This window comes from Passer montanus, unplaced genomic scaffold, assembly GCF_014805655.1.
Source record: "Passer montanus isolate IOZ18808 unplaced genomic scaffold, ASM1480565v1 scaffold5, whole genome shotgun sequence".
NCBI classification, from domain to species: Eukaryota; Metazoa; Chordata; class Aves; order Passeriformes; family Passeridae; genus Passer; species Passer montanus.
This window is the reverse complement of record NW_024369929.1, coordinates 11,541,945-11,561,469: the sequence shown is the minus strand read 5'-3', so window position 1 is coordinate 11,561,469 and position 19,525 is coordinate 11,541,945. Positions and strand designations below refer to the sequence as shown.

At 50.3% G+C, this 19,525-nt stretch overlaps 1 protein-coding gene across 1 annotated transcript; it reads right to left on the bottom strand.

The window, feature by feature from the left end:
* Positions 1 to 599: 599 nt before the first annotated feature.
* On the bottom strand, positions 600 to 18,704 carry KLHL25 (kelch like family member 25). The gene is made up of 3 exons (XM_039723283.1): positions 18,548 to 18,704; positions 6,781 to 8,611; positions 600 to 2,092 (listed from the first exon to the last, which is right to left on the bottom strand). The coding sequence occupies exon 2, from the start codon at positions 8,592 to 8,594 to the stop codon at positions 6,825 to 6,827; it is 1,770 nt and encodes a 589-aa protein (XP_039579217.1). The 5' UTR covers positions 8,595 to 8,611; positions 18,548 to 18,704; the 3' UTR covers positions 600 to 2,092; positions 6,781 to 6,824.
* Positions 18,705 to 19,525: the final 821 nt, after the last annotated feature.

The following is a 19,525-nucleotide window of genomic DNA, read 5'->3' as shown; positions in this document are numbered from 1 at the left end:
CTGGATCTCCCTGTGCCTCTGTGTGTTCCTCTGGGATGGGGAGATGCACACAAAGAGCAGCGTGGAAAGGAGCTCCAGCTGGGAAGTGCATCTCTCCTGTCTAAAGGCCCCTTTCTTGGGAGCTGCAGCAGCCAAGAGAAGGCAAATAAGGAAAACAGAAGCATGAATTCTTCTTGTCTTCCTTAGAAATTACTGGCTTTCCCTGCAGGAATATGGCTGTGTCTGCACTGGGCCTCTCAACCTATTTGGCAGGTGTTATTAGGACTGCAGACTTGCAAGTTCTCCTGAAACCATGGCATGGACGAGCTGAGTGAGAGCAGCTGCAGAACAGAGAGCCACATGATGTCCCCAGGACATGAGGAGCCCTGGATTTAATTCCCAGATCTACCATTAACCTTGGACAAGACACTTGACATTGTGCCTCAGTTTCCCAAGCACTGAAGCAATAATAATTACAGCTGGGCTGGTTGCTTTGGAGGCTGTTTGTGAACCACCCCACAGAGTGCCAACCCTGTTATTAGTCCTCGGCCCTGTTATTAGACCTAAATCCAACTTCTGAATGAAGACTCCTGTGAAAAACACACAAACAGTTTCCCAGATCATCATTTTTATTAAAGTTCACAAGCAGCTGAAGGGAAAAAAAAAAAAGAAAGAAAAAAGCCTAGAAGATGTAAATAAACGTCATCCAGCTCATGGCAGACTGGCTGTGCGGAACGTGTGTTCTTCCCGGCAGCAACGGCACCCGCTGCTCCGAAAAGACCTCTGCTGTTTGAAGCTGTGTCAAGGCTTTTCATGGCATTGCATCATTCAGCTGGCCAGGCTACAGCCCAGCCTCATCCAGGGGCGAGAGGTGAGCCTGGAGAAGCTGGAGATCTGCTGTGCAGGGAAGCAGGATGCTGGGGCAGTGCAGGACCAGTCCTCGGCAGCAGCCAGTCGGGAGCTGCATCCCTGTACTGACAGCTGAAATCCACGTGCTTTGCTCCACAGCAAAATGAGGAATGGCTCGGGCTGACAGCTCTTGGATGCATAATCCCAAACACAGTTGGCAGCCAGTGTGTGTGGATAACCTGGGGCAGCCTGAGCCCAGCTGCTGGCAGGCAGCATGCCGTCAGAAATGCTCACCAAGGGGAAGCCAGGGTGTGGGGTGCAGCAGGAAGGAGGGGGAGCCCACCCTGAAATGTCACCCTAATCCTCTTGCTCTCCCTCCGAGGCCTTGCTGCAGCCAAGGTGCCCCTTCCCAAGGCACGAGCATTCCCCACTGCACTCCTTTTTCTGCTCCTGTGCTGATGAGAGCCTCACCCACGCGCAGGGAAGCTCAGCAGACTGGCTCTGAGCATGCAGTGGGCTTTATCTGGGGAATATCTCAGCAGTGGTGCTGCTGCCTTGGCACACTAACAGAGCCCTGTGCTCTTCCCAGCAGCTGTGTGTGGGGAGCTACCCGGCCTCTGACCTAATCACAGCAGAAAGAGGGGGGAAAAAATTTAAAAGGCCCAAAGTACAAACCAAAACGCATCTGCCCTGTTTTGTCACAGTACATGGTGCTGCTGGCAGCCATCCCAAGCTCCTATGTTTTAATAATTCAATAGCCATTGCCTCTATGAAATGGCCAGAGGATGGGGAGAGCCAGATGCTCTCACCTTATTCCCTTTAACAAACACTTCCAAGTCACCCAAGCAGCAAGCACTGCCAACGGCAAGTTCACTGCCTTAGAGAAAAACATATTAATATCTCTTAAACCCCCAGCTGAGTAACAAAAAGGGCTACCCAGCCATGTTTGCTGAGGGATGCAGCCTCCATCTCCACAGCCCTGTTGTCCAGAGGAGCCCACAGAGCCATCCCTGTGCCCAGCCCAGCAAGGCAGTGCTCTCGGCTCCATCCCTGCACAGTGGCCAGTGACCAGTGGTGGGGCTGGGTAGCCCTTGGTGACCCCCTGGTGTGATGCTGGCAGTGGGGCTTCAGCTGTGCCTCCCACTCCTGGTGTCACGAAGGGATGTGGAAGCTGCCTCGGCGTCCTGTGCGGGAGGACAGGAGGCTCCTGGTCACTGTGCTGGCTCCAGCCACAAGAGAGGGGACATGGACGTGACTCTGGCATCTGGGGAAGGAAAGAGAAAGCTCATTAACTGGTGTGATGCTCAGCTCAGCCCACACAGGGTAACCCCCATCCCAACTCCCTGAGGTGAAAAGCAGCTGGTTTCTTTAGGAGTTGGGGTAACCTTTGCTTGTGCAGGACAGGAGAGGAGTCTTCAGCTGGGGAGGGCTCAGAGCCAGGTAGCAAACTTCAGAGGATATGATAAGGGAATGAAAAATTGAAGGATAAGTTTTCATCGTCTTTTTTTTTTAGGGCAGAGAGGAGAGCCCAAAAACTGGAACAGACAAAACAAAAAGACCCTTTTTCTCTTTTTCCACAGGTTCCTCCAAAAACATCCGTATCACTGACATTTCCAAGGGGTTGATTAATACAGTCTGGGGCCAAGCTCAGACTGCACATGTTTCCATCTGCCCAGGGTTAGGAAAAGCCTGATTTTCATCGACTTTCCTCCCCAGGCCAGCCACTCCCTTCCAACACTGCCTGATAAACTGGCTTCAGAGACAACCAGCCACATGGAAAGAGCAGCAGCGGCAGAAAAACTGCAATCCCTGTTTATCCGGCCTCCCTATTATACACATGCAAATGAGTTTCCCTAGGAGCCACCGGGAGAAACCAGCTGTGACTCGGTTCCAGGAATTCCAGCAGGTTGCAAGGAACCACCCACCCCAGCAGCATGCAGGTGAGCAGCAGCCTCTAGGAGCCAGGAGATATCCTGAGTTTTTTTTGGGCTGTTCTTTGCAGGTACACAGGTCTTGGCATGGGAAGGTGCCTTTCTGTGAGCAGGGCTCCGTGGATGGAGCTGGGAATGATGTATGCTGCAAGGTGAAAGCACGTGGGAGCCACACCAGGCAGCTGTAAAAGTGTCTTCGCAAAAGGCTTGTTATCTAAGCTGTAATATAATAACCAGGAAAAGCCATGGAACTGACCCAGTTCCTAGTGTGAGTGCGGTGCTGGAATACAGCTCAGGGCCTGGCTCGTGGCCTAAATCTTTGCAGGAGCTCAGGGGCCAAAGCTCAGATTTCAGGTGCCAGAACAGCCTCAAAACCCTTCAGCCTGAGTCACTCAGTGCCCACCCAAAGGCAGGCACCAGCTGCTGCTGCCACCCTCAGCCCTCATGGGAGCTAAACACACACCAAAGGGCTCCAGTGGAAGCCACAAAATCAACTCTGAGCTTCTGATGTGCCCCAGGAATCAGTCCCTGAGCAGTGCCCAGCCACCAGCCTCTGCTCCCTACAGTCCAGACTGTGAGGAGAGTTCTCAACAACTAAAAAGCACCTGATTAGGAACCTCTGGGCAGGGGAAGCCCTGGCTCTCGATGCTATGGGGTTTGGGTTGTCCTGTTTGTTTGGAGATGGGAACTCCAACATCTCCACCCCAGGAGAGAATTTGAGGCTCAGGAGGCAGCACAGAGGGACACAGTGGCTCCCCTTTCCAATTCACCTTCCCTGGCTGGACCATGAAATCTGAAATCACGCCCATCAGTGACTCTGCCTCGTGAAAATGAGTGTCACACAGGACAGATAGTGTGGAGAAGCCACTTTAATGTGGAGACAGGCAGCTTGGAGAACCTGTTCCTGGTGCTGCCTGAAGTCACCTCTGGGGAGGGGTTGAGATGTCCCCATCAACTGTCTCTGCACAGCTCTGTGACAAACCACCCACCACCCTCCCCTGGGCTGGGCTGTGCTGGTCCTTATCAACACAGACACTCTATCAGCCTAGTGCTCATTTGTCATGTTTTGCCTCCCCTATGGCTCCACCACCTCGGGAGGGAGGGGATGAGGCTTTCACATTTCATACTGCTAATCACACTTGATCCCTGGAATTAACTGTGGGCAATAAGCACTAAATTAATGTCACACGGCCTCCCTGGCAGCAGGGCTGGGACCTCTGCTGAAACGTGTCCCCGCTCCGTCTGGGAAGGGCGAAGGCCATGCCCTCGAGGAAGCATTTCCAGCTGATCAGTTTTATGCTTCACAGGAAAAGCAGGCTGGGTGGTTTATGACCAACATTTGTCAAGGACAGGCTATTTGGGTTTCAGGGACCAGTTTATGGGCAGGAGGTTGTTTTTCCCATGAGGACAAAGTACTGTCTCCTGCCATGTGATTGCCCAGGCCTTTTCCCACCAGCCCACCTTGCTCTGCTCTGAGGGGTGGCTGCTCCTGAGTTTTTCCAAGAACAGGCAGTTCCATAGGAAACTGGGCAAGTACTGGCCAGCCTGCCTTCTGGGCATCCCTACTTGAAGAGGGATCCTACAAGGACCAAATCAGGTGCTTGAGCAGAGACCTTCCATGGTGGGAGCCGCAAACCAGAAAACCCCTCAGCCAGACCTGCAATAGGACAGTAGGGTGAACGGGATCATAGGATCCTACAGCCAGTTATCCCAGCTCCCAAGCCTAGTTTTTGCACAGCCAGGACAGCCAAGGAAGGCACGTGGGATGTGGCTGCTGCAGCATGGGCAGCATGTGCACATCAGGGACATTCACTCACTAAATGAAATAAAACTTACTAAAAAAAAAATACTACTCTAGAAAAATCACGTGGACAGACATTCTTTCTGGCAAGAGCTTGCATGTATTTTAAATAGTTCTTTTAACCGAAGACTGGAGGCAGAGCCAAAAAAGCACACAAAACCCTCACACAGTGACTTTTCACCAGTTTTATTTGCAGTTTCTAGTTTTCTGTGCTTATGTCAGGCTCCCAATTACAGGGGGGAAAGCAGTATCAATACAACCCCCACAAAGCTATTTGCCAGGTCTGAACAACCCAAAAACAGTAGGGAGGTAAAAAGGTAGGAGAGGAAAATAACATCACCGTGACTTTGATGACTGTTTCTTATTCAGTGGCTGAGGAACCGACTCCCATCTCAAACTACCCCCAACTCCCTCTCCCAGCCATGTGGCTGGTGTTGAGCTTTAATATTCAGTTGCATCTGCTACCAGAGAAAATTAACTGTCAGCTCTAGGATGGCTCTTAAAGGGAGGCCCCATTGACCTGAGCTGAAAATGATGGAGTCCTCACAGTCTTCGCTGCAATATTTAATAGCCGAGTGACAGTTAATTAGATTACTGAGCCACTGTGACAGATGCTAGGCAACGCCTGAGGAGGAGAATTTGGAAAGGCCATTATCTTACAGTTGAGAACACTTTAAGGTCTCATTTTAACCCTTTCCACTCTTGCCCTGCCCTCATGGTGGTCCAACCCATGTTAAAACCAGGTGTTTCACAAAGGCCAGCGTAATGCCCTGGGTTATATGCCAGGAACTCCTCCTTGGCTTCCATCTGGCATCAAAAAAGATGATCACTGGGAGGTGCCAGCAATTTCACCCACTGGGCGATTCCCAGGCACACCAACCACACCAAGTGGAAAGCAGGGAAGTGAGAGGGTGTTAGAGGGTTTGGGCAGCATTCCTTCTTGCCTGTATTAAGTGAAGTGGATTCTGATGAGTCTGTGGAAGAATTTCCCTCCCCGCAGTCAGTCCCCACTTTCCAAATAAAACTGTAAGTGAAGCTTGTCAATCCCACACCCATAGTGTGGGTTTCCCAGCTCCTGCAGCTGGCTGGGATGTAGGCTGCAACCACCAAAGCAGGGCTGTGTGTGCTGCTGGCACTGAGAAACCTGCACACTGAGCTAGCAGACATGTTACTGACTTCCTAGGAAGGTGATGCTATCTAAGTGCTGCCTGTATTACTATCTGCTTTCACAATGCAAGTTCAGAAGTGCCAGGCCAGCTGCATCTCAGCACAGGTTGGTGAGGACATGTAAAGCCCTGTGGATCCACACTGACAACCAGAATGGCAACCAAACACCCCACTGGGGAGGAGAAAGGAGAAACCCTGTCCCAGGGGCACTGTAGGAGCACCTTCCCTGAGCAAGAGAAAACTGGAGCACCAGAATGAGACACAACATCATGGGTTTGCACCAACTTTCTTATTCTCACACAACCCAAAACACTGATAAAAACATTCTTCTTCTGGTTACAAAACCCCTTCCCTCCCACTCAGGTCTGACACAGAAGTCTCAGAAGTTCTGATTTAACAAGCAACTGTTTGGATGATAAATAAACACCAAGACCATCAAATGCACCATGGCTTCTGCGCTTTTGCTTCTGCTACCCACTGAAATGTAAATAGAGAGCATAAAAAGAGAACCAGGATTTGCTGACATTCCAAGGGTCACTTGCCTGTATATTCATCAGTTTTAAATACATCACCCAGAAAATCAGTAAATATCAAACTACTAAGATATTCCAAAGCACTTGTTGCCCTGGTATCTCTCAGGAGTCACATACAAATGTTTTTAGGAACCTTAACTCCCTTAACTGCATGGGAACAGGATGTATTCCATGGTGAGAGCAGGTGTGGATCATCTGCCCATCCACCCCCCACCAGAAGGGTGAGGCTGGTACATCCAGCTACCCTGGAACAGAGGGAGAGGAGCCCCAACCATCTATGTAGATGTAGCTCTTAAGATCCTGGGAGGATCATCTGGAAAGAAAAGAACCCTAGTAACTATCTAGAGTTAGACTAGAGCACTGCTGAGCTGGTTATTCTTTCCTGACTCCACATCCCACTTTTAAACATTCCCTTCTCATAAAAAAATGACTTCATGAGCGCCTGTGGCTTCATCATGGTGTGTGGAGATACAATTGAGGCAAGACAGTAATTTTCAATTTAAGAGGAGGAGACCCTTACCTTCATTGACCTCCTGGAAACAAGTCCCCAGGCCCTGCCCCTCATCACGAGGGCAAGTGCTTCCAGGTGCTGACAAAAGCTGTGGGGATGAGCGAGTAAGGCACCGTGGTGATACAGTTCCACGTGTCTGACATGGGGTCGTAGCAGTCCAGCGTTTTGCACCTCTGGGTGCCAAAGTACCCTCCTACCACATAGAGTTTATTGCCTGAGGCCAGGGCGTGGCAGGACATGCGCTTGGCCGTCATGTCCCCGATGCGCGTCCACTGGTCCGTCTCGCAGTCGAAGCGGTAGGCGGAGGCTGCCGTGAACTCCGTGTCTCCCCCCATGATGAAAATCTGGCTGCCCAGGACAGCGGCCGCCGTGTAGCGCCAGGGCTGCGGGCACTCGGCTTTGATCATCCACCGGTTCTCAGCTGGATCGTAGCACTGGACTTTGGACACCATGTCTCGGTGGATGCTGGTCCCACCGAAGACAAAGAGCTTCAGCCTGGCGCTCACCACCGCGGCGTTGCTCACTCCATCTCTCAACGGAGCCACCATCATCCACTTGTTGGATATGGGGTCATACTTCTCTACTTGCTTCAAGGAAACTGAAGGGGATGCAGGGAAGACTCCGGCTACTGCAGTGTGTCCACCAACCACATACAGGCAGTTTTCCAATTCGGCTGAGCCATGCCCAAACCGAGCGATTAACATTGGGGCAGCTTTGGACCATTCCTCATGCACAGTGTCATAAACCCAAACATCTTTGGAGACCCCATTCTCTGAGCCCCTGCCTCCAGTGATGTACACTTTGCAGCCAATGGCACAGGCACTGAACTCCTTCCGTGGACTTGGCAGGTCTGCTTTGGGAATAATTTCCTTTGCTTTGTGATCCACTTGGTAGATCTTATCACACATGAAGGTTTGTCCTCCCAGGATCAGCAATGTGTGCCCAGCTTTACGAGGCCTGGCACAGAGGCTGGTGACCACCCCATCATTCTGGAGGATCTTCTTCTTGCACTGAATAGCTTCATCCAGGACAAGCTTGTTCCTTTCATCCACCATGATCAAGTCCTCGCAAGCCAAGGCTTCCTTGAGGCATTCAGAAGGAAGCAAAGCCAGACGAACATTCCTCAGAAGTTCTGGGAGATAAGCCTTCCGCTCATCCAGATCGTATTTCACCCACTGCATGACAGCCTTAAAGACCTTTTCTTCATCCTCGATTTCCAGCTCATCACTGGAGATGAGGTCCAGCAAAGTGTCCTTGGAAAGGTTGTTGAAGTCCTCACTCTTGTGAACAGTCTCAAAGTTGACCAGGCACATCCTCCAGGAGAGCTCGTAGAGCCGCCGGCACTGATGAGCATCCGAGAGCAGCATCATGCCCAGGCAGTTGGAAGGGTAGAGGTTCTTCTCCAGGAACTCTGCCGCTGCATCGCGGACATCGTGGAACTGCAGCATGTCCCCAGCCTCCAGGAGGGACTCAGCATTCTCCTCGTTGATAATGATCCGAGAGGAGTAAGCAAAGTCCAGCAGTAGCTCCAGCACCTCCGGGTGGAGGCTGTCATGGAAGTTCACCTCGTCATCCAGGCTCTCCCGGAGGCCGTTGCTGAACATGGCCTCGAAGTACCTGCTGGAGGCAGCCAGCACTGCCCGGTGGCACGGGAACGACCTGTTCCCTGCCCAGAGGGTGACATCGGTGAACATGCAGTGCTTGCGCAGGGTGTTCAGGTGGGACAAGACGCAGTCCGGGTGGGAGGCCTTGTGGAAAAGCAAGATGTTCATGGAGCCGGTGCTGGTGCGCGATTTACGGTTCTCGTGGACGCTGACGGACATGGTGGCACAGCTCTTGCCTGCAGGGAGACAAATGGAGAAACTGTCATTCCCTTGTCCTGATGTAAGGCATGGAGAACACATGCATTAGTTATCCAACCCTGGTACAGTGGATCTCAAAGCTCCAGGTCACATCCCTGTGGCTCCTGAACCCTTTCCTCCTGCACCCTCTCATCCTCCAAAAAATTTAACTCAGGCTGAACAGGGCGAGAAAGCAGAGTGGGGTGAAGGGGGAAATTCTGCTTTGGTTTCAACAAAGGAGCAACAAAGTGAGGCAATCAAACCCCAAAGTTGGTGTAGATTGTTTCAACAGCCCCCAGAGGGTATTGGCAAACCGCAGAAGAGTTATTTTTCCTTAGAAAACAGTATAGAGAGAGCAGACTATCCAGGATAAAGGGCATTGGTCTGTTCTTGGCTCAGCAGAAATTATGTTTGGCTTCTGATTTTCATGTAGATTACTGCAGGTTTAGGAAAAGCAACTGCTACAGGTTTTATTTACAAATATTTAATTACCAGCAGAAGCCAAAAGTTTGAACTGATTTTACCAAACCCATTTGTTGTACTTTTTGATTACAAAACTCACCAGACACCTCATGTGACTTAAACATTTTTCAGGACAGATTCTATTCAGAATAAGACAAAAGAAAGACATAAATTATGTTTTTTTACCAGACAGGCAGAATCAAACACAAGGCTTTTATTAGCTACTATTTCACTTAAGTGCTACCTGATACCAATCCTTGCTTGCAGAAGAAAACCCCTTTGGACTAATTAAATTAATACTACCTAGATGATAAAATCCAAGTCATTTACTCCAAAATACTTTAGCCAGCTGTATTTTGCTTCCCATGTAACTAAAGCAGACAGACAGATACACATGCACAGCCCTCTCTTACAGAAGAAAGTTAATACAGAACTCGTCCTGAGGTTTGAAAAATGAACCTGAAAAAATCAAAAGGGGGTCAACCTTCACTCCAGTCACTGAATTGTTTAGACAAGACAGTTGGGGAAGGCTTTTTAGATGGGTTCTTTTTGTTAATGTTGGTTGGATGGTCTTTTTTTTTTTAACTTGCTCTTCACAAGCTGGCATTTCTCAAGGGTCACTCCAGCCTATAAACACAAGGTCTGCAGATGAGCCCAGTCCTCCTCAACCAGCGCTGGGGTCTTGGGGGAAACCACAAAATGCTGAGAGAATGGCCACCATGCTCCCTGGCTGCTGGCAGGTCACAGCCTTGACCTGGCAGTGACCTGGAGCTTCTCAACCCTCCCACACTCCATGGGTGGATGACCTCAGGAGGCAGATGGCCAGATAAGTTGCCTGACTCAGGCTCTGCTCACGAGCTTCCTGCCCCTGCTTCTCCAGCACCTCCAAGAGAGTCTGAATTAGACAAACAGCTGTGGGCATGTTGCTCCTTCCCCACCCGCTGTCAAGAGTTATCGAGGTTGGTCTTCTCAAGGCCTCACTCATTCCTCAGGGCTGTGTCACGGTCCAGGGAGAAGCCTCTGTGCTTCTCCATGCAGAAACAACAGCTTGCCCAAGCAGCCACAAGTCCTGCTCAGCCTCCGAGTGAGGGCAGGAACACTGATGTGGGCAGTCAGGTGGGATATGTCCATATCCATGGCCCAAACTCTGGCAGCCTGGGATAGAGGCTGACAAGCTCATTTCACTCGTGACTGGAGGCCGTGCAGAACCAAGGCTCCAAAACAGGAAGGAAAATGCCATTATGGAACAGCACTTTGAAGTGCATCTGAAGGAAATGTTTCCAACATCTACACCCAGCGCAGGAACAACACTAATTTAAGGGGTTATTTGGATTCCCATGTCAATGCCGAAGTGAGGAATACAAATGAAACATTTATGAGCCTGCTAAAAGCTATTGATTTAGGTTCCTATTCCTACAACCTCAGAAACCACCCTGCCACTGCTACGACTTTCTTTTCTCACAGCTCAGGTCAACTATTCAGTGTTAACCTTTGATTTGCTTATGCACAAAAAAAAAAGAAGCAATTTATATAGGATAGCTATGGAAACAAACACAGAGACTGCGGAAGGCAGCAATGATTTTTCTGACACTAAGATTAAAAGCACCTACTCAGAGTGGAAGGAGCAGGTCATTTAGAAATTGAAATGTCTATATAAAAGCTGCAGCAAAGCCATTTTTTATATATACGTACACATAAGGACACATACATATATCACACATGTGCACACACACACATATATTTCAAATCTCAGGCTTCCAGCATCAAATATCTATCCCAGGGAACTTGGAGGCAAATAATATTTCTATCTTATAACTACTGAAAAATATCCAGGGAATAAACTGGCAGTCCAGTTCCCAGCACTGCTCTATCATGTTCACTACAGGCACCGACTGACTCCCAGCACAGCTGGAATTCTGAAAGCTGAAGAGGCCACAGTCCCAGCCCCTTTACTTGGCCTCTCCTGAGTGGGGTTATGACACTGGCTGCCACTGGTCACAGACAAGCAGGGCTAGACAGACCATTAAACTGAAACTAAAGCAGCCCCTGAGCTCAGGGGTGCAACCATCTCACCAGAAAGCCTTGCTTGTGGTTTTCAGCAACACCCAAACAGCTTTTTCTGAGGGCTTCTTGGATCCTGCCATAGCTGGGCACAAGCAGAAAAGTGGCAGACACTAATCCTTCCCCTCATAAACTCCCCTCAGTCTACCAGAGACCTTGGCATCATCTCAGCCATATCAGACAAACAGAAACTGCAGGCAGCAGCTACTTCATCTGGCACATTTCTTCCAAAATATAGCAGCTGATAAACCTCAGAAGCCTGTAGGCAAAGTGTCTTCTATAATTTCACGATGTGCACAGAAGTGCTTCGGTTTAAGCCATGTTTAACTGCAGCCATGAGCAGGCTGGACCTGTGACATGTGCACTTCTCTGAAGCAGACGCCTGCAGAGCATGATTTGGCCCCTACCAACCACCTCACCCAACTACTGAGCTAAAGAGAAAAAGCAGAACCACTCTGAATGAGGAGTACTTCACACAAAGCAACCTGTCAGTGGCCCTTGCCAAGCTCCCACCTGCTCTGCAAGAGCCTGGGGGTTATCAGAGCTCCCAGCTGCATCTTCCATCATGCAGGAAGCTGCTGTGGAGCAGCCACGTCAATGGGAACAGCAGAAGGCATGACCTGAACAAACCGGGGCTTGAATTTCTCCATGCTGCATTCATTTATTTTCCCTCGAAAGGCAGTTATTGAAAAAATAAGTATCTACTGCATAACCTTTTAAAGGGATCTTACTGCACACAGAGGCAGATAATAATCCTTCTTCCATATGGATGAGGGCAGAGGGGCATCAGCTTTTTGACAGCTATCCAATGCTGTCTGCTGGCTGAAGTATTCCCCTGGCTGTCTGCAGCCTTTGTGCAGCCAGGATGGGAAAGACAGGTTTTTTCCAGCAGAGCAAGATAAGGTTGCTTTGAAAATCCTTCCACTCATCCAGACAGGGCAGACAGCAATCCTGAAAGAGGGAAGGAGTTGGCTCAAGAAAAAAAGACCCCTCAAATCTCAGCTCATGAAGAAAACGCCCCAGCAGTCTCTCTGGACAGGACAAAGCTTGCAAAGAGAACAAGGGGAAAAACAAAAGCAGAGAGCTGGCCAAACTCCCCACATGAAGAACCACAGCTCTCCTGTCCAGGTGCCTTCTGCTTCCTACAAATCACACTTCAGAGAGGACTTTCCCTCCCAGGCTGATGGGTCACCCTTCCAGAGCCCTGCTGGAATGTCCTTTAGAGAACCTCAGGAGACACTCTACCAACTCCTGAAAAATCCAAGCGCCTCTTAGACAGGTATTTTGAAGCTGTATCAGGCCCTGTCCCCAATCACAAAAGAACTGCCTGTGTATGAGAGGACAGCTCAGAAAGGCTATGAACTATAATTAGCCAGGTTTGGGGTTCCCCCTCAATCTCAAACCAAGGCTCTCCACAAATCTCCAATTTCATTCACTACCTGCAGGGAATCACCAACTGAGATCCTGCTTGCTTTCAAGAGGACAAGATTTGAGAGTGATTAATATGCCTTCCAGTGGGACTTCAGGGGATCAAGGATAATTTCTGCTTAGAAGAACAAAACCACAGGATTTATGAATGTTCTCCCAGGATCATAAGGCTGGCTAAACAACAACAAAGACCCCAAGTCCCATGATCCAAAACTGGCACTTTCTGTTTCGCCCATGAGAGAAGCAGCAAGCAGAACACATTTCTTTTTGCTCCACTCAACCACGAACTATTTAAAGCTGTAAATAAGTAAATAAATAAGCAGTAAGGTTCCTTGCTGGCTCAGCTTAGAAGACCTGGATGAAGCTGCTCAAACTACAGCAGAGTTTAATTCCCAAGAAGCCACATGGGCCCTGTATGCATGGGCTGTACTACAACACACAGACACCCCTTCCAAATCAGAGCAGACCCACCTGGAATGGCCAGCGACAGCAGGCAAAAGATTCATCTTTATTTGCTCTCCATCTCACAGTATCAGCCCTGTTGGGTGAAACACTGTCTTGAACTCAGTCAAAGTTTAACTTCTCTCTGAAAGCGGTGGCTTCAATTCTCTTTTAATTAGTAATGTGCCTGTTCTCTTATCCCAAATATCTGTACCTTTCCAGTGCTCTCATGGACTCCACCACCTGGTGCTTAGGCCAGCAGCATTATCCAAGGCCAAAATTACCGCTATATAACCAATTTCTCCCTTTTTACTGTAGAGAGTAGCAAAGTAGAAATAGAAAAGTCACCTACTGTGTTGTCTTCACACGGAAGAGCTCCTTGCAAAACTGCTTAGGAGAAAGAGCAGTGAGGCAACACGCTGTCAAACACAGAGCCAGATACAGCTGTGTTTCAGATGCAATTTCCCAGCACTGGAGACCATCAAAAGGTTTGAGCAAGGGGATCTGTTACATGCAGGCATTCACGTACTCAGAGGCAGCTTGAGCTTCAAAAGCAGAAAAAAACCAAAAGAAAACAGGAAAGGATGGTGGGGGAGAGACATAAAAAACAAGAAAGGGGAAGGAACAAATGTGAAGATGTTTTCTGATGATTTTCCTGTCCTTGCACAACACAGCAGACTATCAGGTACACAGCTTGGAGCTGCTTGAAATGCTCAACACTAATAATGCTCTTCTGTCAAGAGTGCTTGAGATGAAAGGAATTAAAATTGCACCTGGCATTTAGTGCAGCACCACGCTTGCTGAGCGTGGAGCCTGGGCTGCTGCCAGGTGGGCAGCACGGGACCTTCACTACATCATCCCCCAGGCATGCCCTCTGCTCTGTCCACACTGTGTGTCTGCATGCAGACTTTGCTCTCTTACAGGCTGGGTTCATCTCCAGCCATTCCAGTGAATTTAGTGGTTTGCCTGTGTCAGCCAAATTTGTTCCTGTTCTCTTCAGGATGACTAACACAGCAAAGATGCACCTGGGATTTTGCAGGCTGGAATTCAGACAACGTAACTGCTGTGAATCAGAGGGTATCGCTCTGGATTTGCCCTTCCTGACAAATTCTTGATGTTTCACCAGATTTGCAAATAGGCAAACAAAGGAAAGGCAGCTGACTCCATCCCCCCCAATGCAGAATTTCGATCCTGCCCCAACCTTTGAGAATGGGAGGCATCGTTATCATTTCTTCTCATTTTCTCACTTCCTAGTCTAGCCTGTACATCCTAGACAGAAAACAGAGAGACCATGTGAAAGGCTCCTTCTGTTGGCTCAGACAGAAACTGGGAGGTTTTCCAAGCCCAATTCTGTAGGCTCCAGGAATCAGATTGTCTGGAGAAGATCCGGGTACATATCTGAATATTTTGAAATTCAGTCTCAGAAACTCAGTTTGAGTTTCATATCCCGCTCATATTCTCATATCCCATCCTCAGCAGTATCCACCATTCCTCCCTTTAAACCCATGCCCCACTCTGAGCCTACAGCCACCACAAGAATCTACTAAATGCCACTTACTTGAGAGAAAATCAGAACATTATTGCCAAGCTGAACCAATTAGTGAGATTCTTGTTTTGTTTCACAAAAGGACTGGTAAAAGGAGCTGTAGTGCCTCAAATCTGTGACGTGCACTCATCTGAGTCAAAGGAAACCATGCTCCAACCCCAATAAAAATACCTGTAGGAAATCCTCTTTGCATGCAATTCATGCAGTTGCATTTGCAAATCAGGTACTGGACTTGCTACTCTGCAGCTGAGATATCCAAAAAGCTTCTTGAGCTACCTGTGACACAATCAAATAAAGTTCATGTTCACCACTAAGCACACTGGCTTTGCTGTTCCTGGGAATACCACGCCCTCCTACAACCACTACCCAAATTGGGATAAATAATGCTTTTAGCCACAGTCCAGGCTCCAGACAATAGCTTTTCACTGCTACGCCTTAACCCCAGCGGATCTTTTCAGAGCCTGTGATTCATTTCAGAGCCTGTGGTGGGGTTTTGTCCTTCCTGCTGCCCTCCAGCTCTGCTTGTGAATACACCCCATTCTGCCAGATCAATCACAGGCGCTTTGCAAGATGAATGGGGGGCTGCAGAGGAGGCAAGCGAGTTCACAATCCCCTCTTCCAAATTATACCCAAAAAGGCTCCAGAATGGGAACAGTCTCCTTGATTGCAGTACCTACCCCAGCCCCATCTGGGCAGGATAAAGTCCTTTTCAAGCAAGCCAAACTTGCTAATGTGCTGCAAAGGCAAAAGGCCTTTGGTACTTCAAACACAGAGGAACCACATGCCACTTCCCAGGGAGAGTTTAGGAGATGAGATGTGGTAGACATCAAATTAATGCCAGAACAACCACAGCAGCTGCTGACTCCAGAGATCTTATTGAGATCCTCCCACTCTCCCAGCTCTGAGGCTGGCAGAGCTGAGTGCTCCAGTGGCCTGGCTGACCAAAAGCCCTGTCACGGATGCTCACACCAAACAGGTCTGTCTGCCTGCCTGCTGTCAGGGCAGGATTTCAATTTTGGGCCTGGCCAGCTAAGCTGGGGTTTTGTTTTGCCTTCCCCACTCCCCTGCCAGGCAGGAGATCATGGTACAACTGCCAGGTTTGGTTTGCTCATTTGCAATTCTGGCTGGAGTTCAGAGCCATGGAGATGGGAGGCCCTCACGCCTCCTGAAGGGATTAGCCCCTCCTGCTGCTGGGCATGGGGGACTTCCATTCCCAACTGGATTGTAAAGCACTGACACATTGCTTGCTTATTGCCCTCTGGCTCTGGACAGAAGGAACAAAAAAACTTCTGATTTCTCCATTTTGGTACTCACACAGCATCAAACCACGCACTCAGCTTGCAAGTTCTGCACCACTGTGGCATCCCTGCAGCAGCCCAGGCTGCCCCAGGCATCCTGCACACACTGCAAGCACATCAGAGTGAATGCCAGTGTGGTACAGTAATAAATCTGCCTCACCACAATGTGACAGGCTATCATATAAAACTGGTAGTCTTTGCAAAGCCTAATGGTCAGCAAGTAGACAGTGGTTATGGGACATGCAGCATTCCCAGGCTCAAGTAATGGGGGAAAGACAGAGCTGTCTGTTCTGGCTGGAGTGATAGTAAGAGTCACTGCGGGGATATAAAGCTGATAAGCAAAGACAGAGCGATGTGATGGTGGTTAAAGGTCAGGCCAGGGGGCTTGGGTGGCTTGTTACAGCTAAATGCTTCCCAGCCAGCATCCCTGCAGCCACTGCTTGCAGCAGTGCCAGCTACACTCACTGCAATTCAACTACAGCCTGTGGAAAAGGAGTAAATCCAGCCCTCAGGTCTGACAGGGCTCCAAAGCTGCCCCTTCCACAGTCCCTGAGCACAGCGTGGCTGCCACTGACACCCTGGGCCAGCTCTGCCTGTCCTGCCCCACCTGCTCAGGGCCAAGCCAAGGCACTGCTCAGCACTCTTTTGTAATGCTGCCATTTCCATCTGCACCTCGCAACCCTGCCCATCCTCTCCCACCTCCACCGATGGCCACATCCTGCCCTTCCTGTTTCACTCCTCCACCCCCTAAACACTGCCTAAAACTTCTCCTGACTGCTAAGGACCTGAACTCCTGCAGGCTTTGGGTACGATTGGTCACAGCCATAGGGACAAAAATGCTATCATAATTCACATGTGCATATGTACACACAGATACGCGTGCACACACGCCTTATCTCCATACCAGACCATGTCCCTCCAGAGCCAGAAGAACCATCTCATGGATCACACTCATGCTCATTTTCACACACTTGGAATACATGTTATACAGTATCTTGTCATCTGTCCCCTTCACAAATTTATTTTGCCTTGTTCCATCAATCAAACCATTTTCAGCTGGCCTGAACTCAAAAGCACATCTGAGACACCAACCTCCCTGCTTGAGTTACTTGAGCCTGCCCCAAACACAGCATGAGAGGATACCACACTCTGCACACATGCTGAGGCAGGAGGACTTCAGATAACAATCCTCAAATACTTGAGAAAATGAACAAGAAGTAATGGGAAATTTAAGTTCTTCAGTGCTGAAGCTGCTTACAGTCTCCCATCTCCACATTATGGTGCAATTCTGCAGCAATTTTCACTCTGCTTTTAATTCTGAGAATCTTGTGCCACCCCACACCTTCCTGCTGCAGAGCAGACTTCCACCTAAGCCTTCTCCCCAAGTGCTTTACTTGGGCTTATCACAAAGATAAGCCAGAGCAGATGGCTGGGGTTAAAGACACAAAAGAGACAAAATATGTTTTCAGATAAGATTTGATTCGCAGCAGAAAACAGGACAGGAAAACAGAGAGGCCCCAGAAAGGATCCTATAGCATTAAGGACTGTTTGAGAGATGGACAGAGAGCAGAACACAGAGGAGAGCTCAGGGGCAGAGACAAGAAAGCAGAGGAGAGCTCAGAACTCTGGACGGAGACTGCCACCAGGGCAGCTGAGCCAACAGCAGCAGCTGGCCACCACCACAACACATGGGCTGTGTTACACATCTCGGGCTGCTCCTAAGGTAACTTCAATAAAAACAAGTGTCACAAGATGCAGGAAGGAAGAAGGAAACACAAGGGAAATTGTCAAAGTATAAAGGTTGCAGAGCTGCTTGTTGTTTTCTTGCGGCGCTGGATCTGTCCTGGAGAGGAAGAGGTACGTTTGGAGGAAGGCTACAAAATCCCACAGCACCCTGGCTGAGGAAATCTCTCCAGCAGATCACAAGAGAACACAGGCAGAGATTGCCAGGAAAGGAAAGCAGAGCAGTCATGACACTTGGACTGTCCACTGGAACAGTATGAAGCATTCAGCTGTCTGCTTATGCAAAGCTGAGGGCAGATTTTCCAAGCACTGGTCTGGCTGGTCTAAGACCCCTACCCCAACAATCACAAGTGGAGACATAAAGAAAATAAAGACAAAACAAATTTAGGAAACCCAACTACCAAACAGGCTTTTAACTTTTTTAAATGCCAAGGGGCCTGTGAGGACAGGAAGAGGAGGAAGAACTATTTTTCTCCTCTGTCAGCTCAGCTCAGTCACTCACACAAACCTGCTCACTTCTCTAGACAGGCTTGTTCAAACTGATTTAATACTGATTTCATCAGAGGCCATGGAAGTTGTGTCCCTTGGAGCACAGTTTTGAGATATACATATATAGAGACGAAAGAGAAGAAAATAAAAAGCAAAGAGCAATGAAACCTGACTTTCTCATTCATGAAATTAATAGCTGATTTAATTTTTTTTTTCTTCTTTTTTTTTTCTTTAGAGGTGAAAAGACCTTCCTCTCCCTATATCTTTTCCTGCCGCTTCCTGCCTATGGAACACGATGCTCCAAAGCCCCAGCGAGCCCCGGGCCGGTACCGGGGGCAGCACGCACGGTCCCTCCCGCCGAGGGCCGGCACATCCCGGCCCCCGCGGCTCCGAACCCCAGCAAGCCCCGTGCCCGCAGGGGATCTGCCAGCGGCGCGTGAGCCCAGATCTGGGGGGAACACACTCACCGTCGCCTGGCCGAGCCGAAATCCCCGTGAGCAGCGAGGCCCCCAGCGCGGGGCGGCAGGGACGCGGAGAGCGGGGCTGGAGCGCGGAGCGGGCCCGGCGCGGCCCCGCGCACAATGTACCCGCCGGGCGGGCCCGGCCGCGCGTGGGACCGCGGGGGCGGGACCGCCCGCCGCCCCGCCACCAATCAGCGAGCGCCGATCTCGTGACGTATTATTTCGCCACGCCCCCTACTGGGGAAGCGACCAATAGGAGGGCGGGAGGGCGGTTTGTGGGCGGGGCGAGTTGAGCCGTCGGTGCCGGCTCTGAGGGCCGCCTTCCGCCGGGCCGGCCCTGCCGAGTGCGGCCGCTCGGTGCGGGCCCCGCGCCGGTTGCTGCGGGGCTCCCCGGGAGAACGGCCCGCGCTGCGCTTCGCTCCCCTGTGGAGGCAGCTGTGGCACCAACCCGTCCCGCTGTGCCCCGGCTTTGCGCCGCGAGATCTGGCCCGGCCCCCGTGTGTCCCGCAGGATGGGCGCCCCGCGGAGCGATGTCTCTGCTTGTCCCTCACTCGTTCGCTCGCTCGCTCGCCCACCGCACGCCCGCGCTGGTGGCGGCACAGGGCAAGTCAGCAAAACCCGTCTGAAATTCAGGCAGATGTGTGAAATGGCCGGGCTCAGCAGAATTCCCGTGCGTGGGGGCTGTGAAGGTCAGCAGCCCTCCCGCTGCCTGCGGAGAGCCCGGGGTGGGACGGAGAGCCGCCCGCGGGTCGGTGCCGTCATTGGAAGGAGCGGGGGGGACGTGGCAGCGCTGCCTTCAGCAGCAGTGTGGGCTGAAGCTGGAAAAAAATACCCCGCTCATTTAGAAACAATAACATTTTTCAAAGCAATAACATTTTCGCATGACACAAGAGCAGCTGGAAGCAGCAGTGCGTCTGATCCCACCCGTGTTTTCCAGCCCCTGCTCTGGAGTGAGGCACAGCAGGTAACCGCAGACCTGCCCTG

Excerpts from the sequence above, each read along its gene's own strand:
- KLHL25 (XM_039723283.1), bottom strand. The coding sequence starts at position 8,594 with ATGTCCGTCAGCGTCCACGAGAACCGTAAATCGCGCACCAGCACCGGC.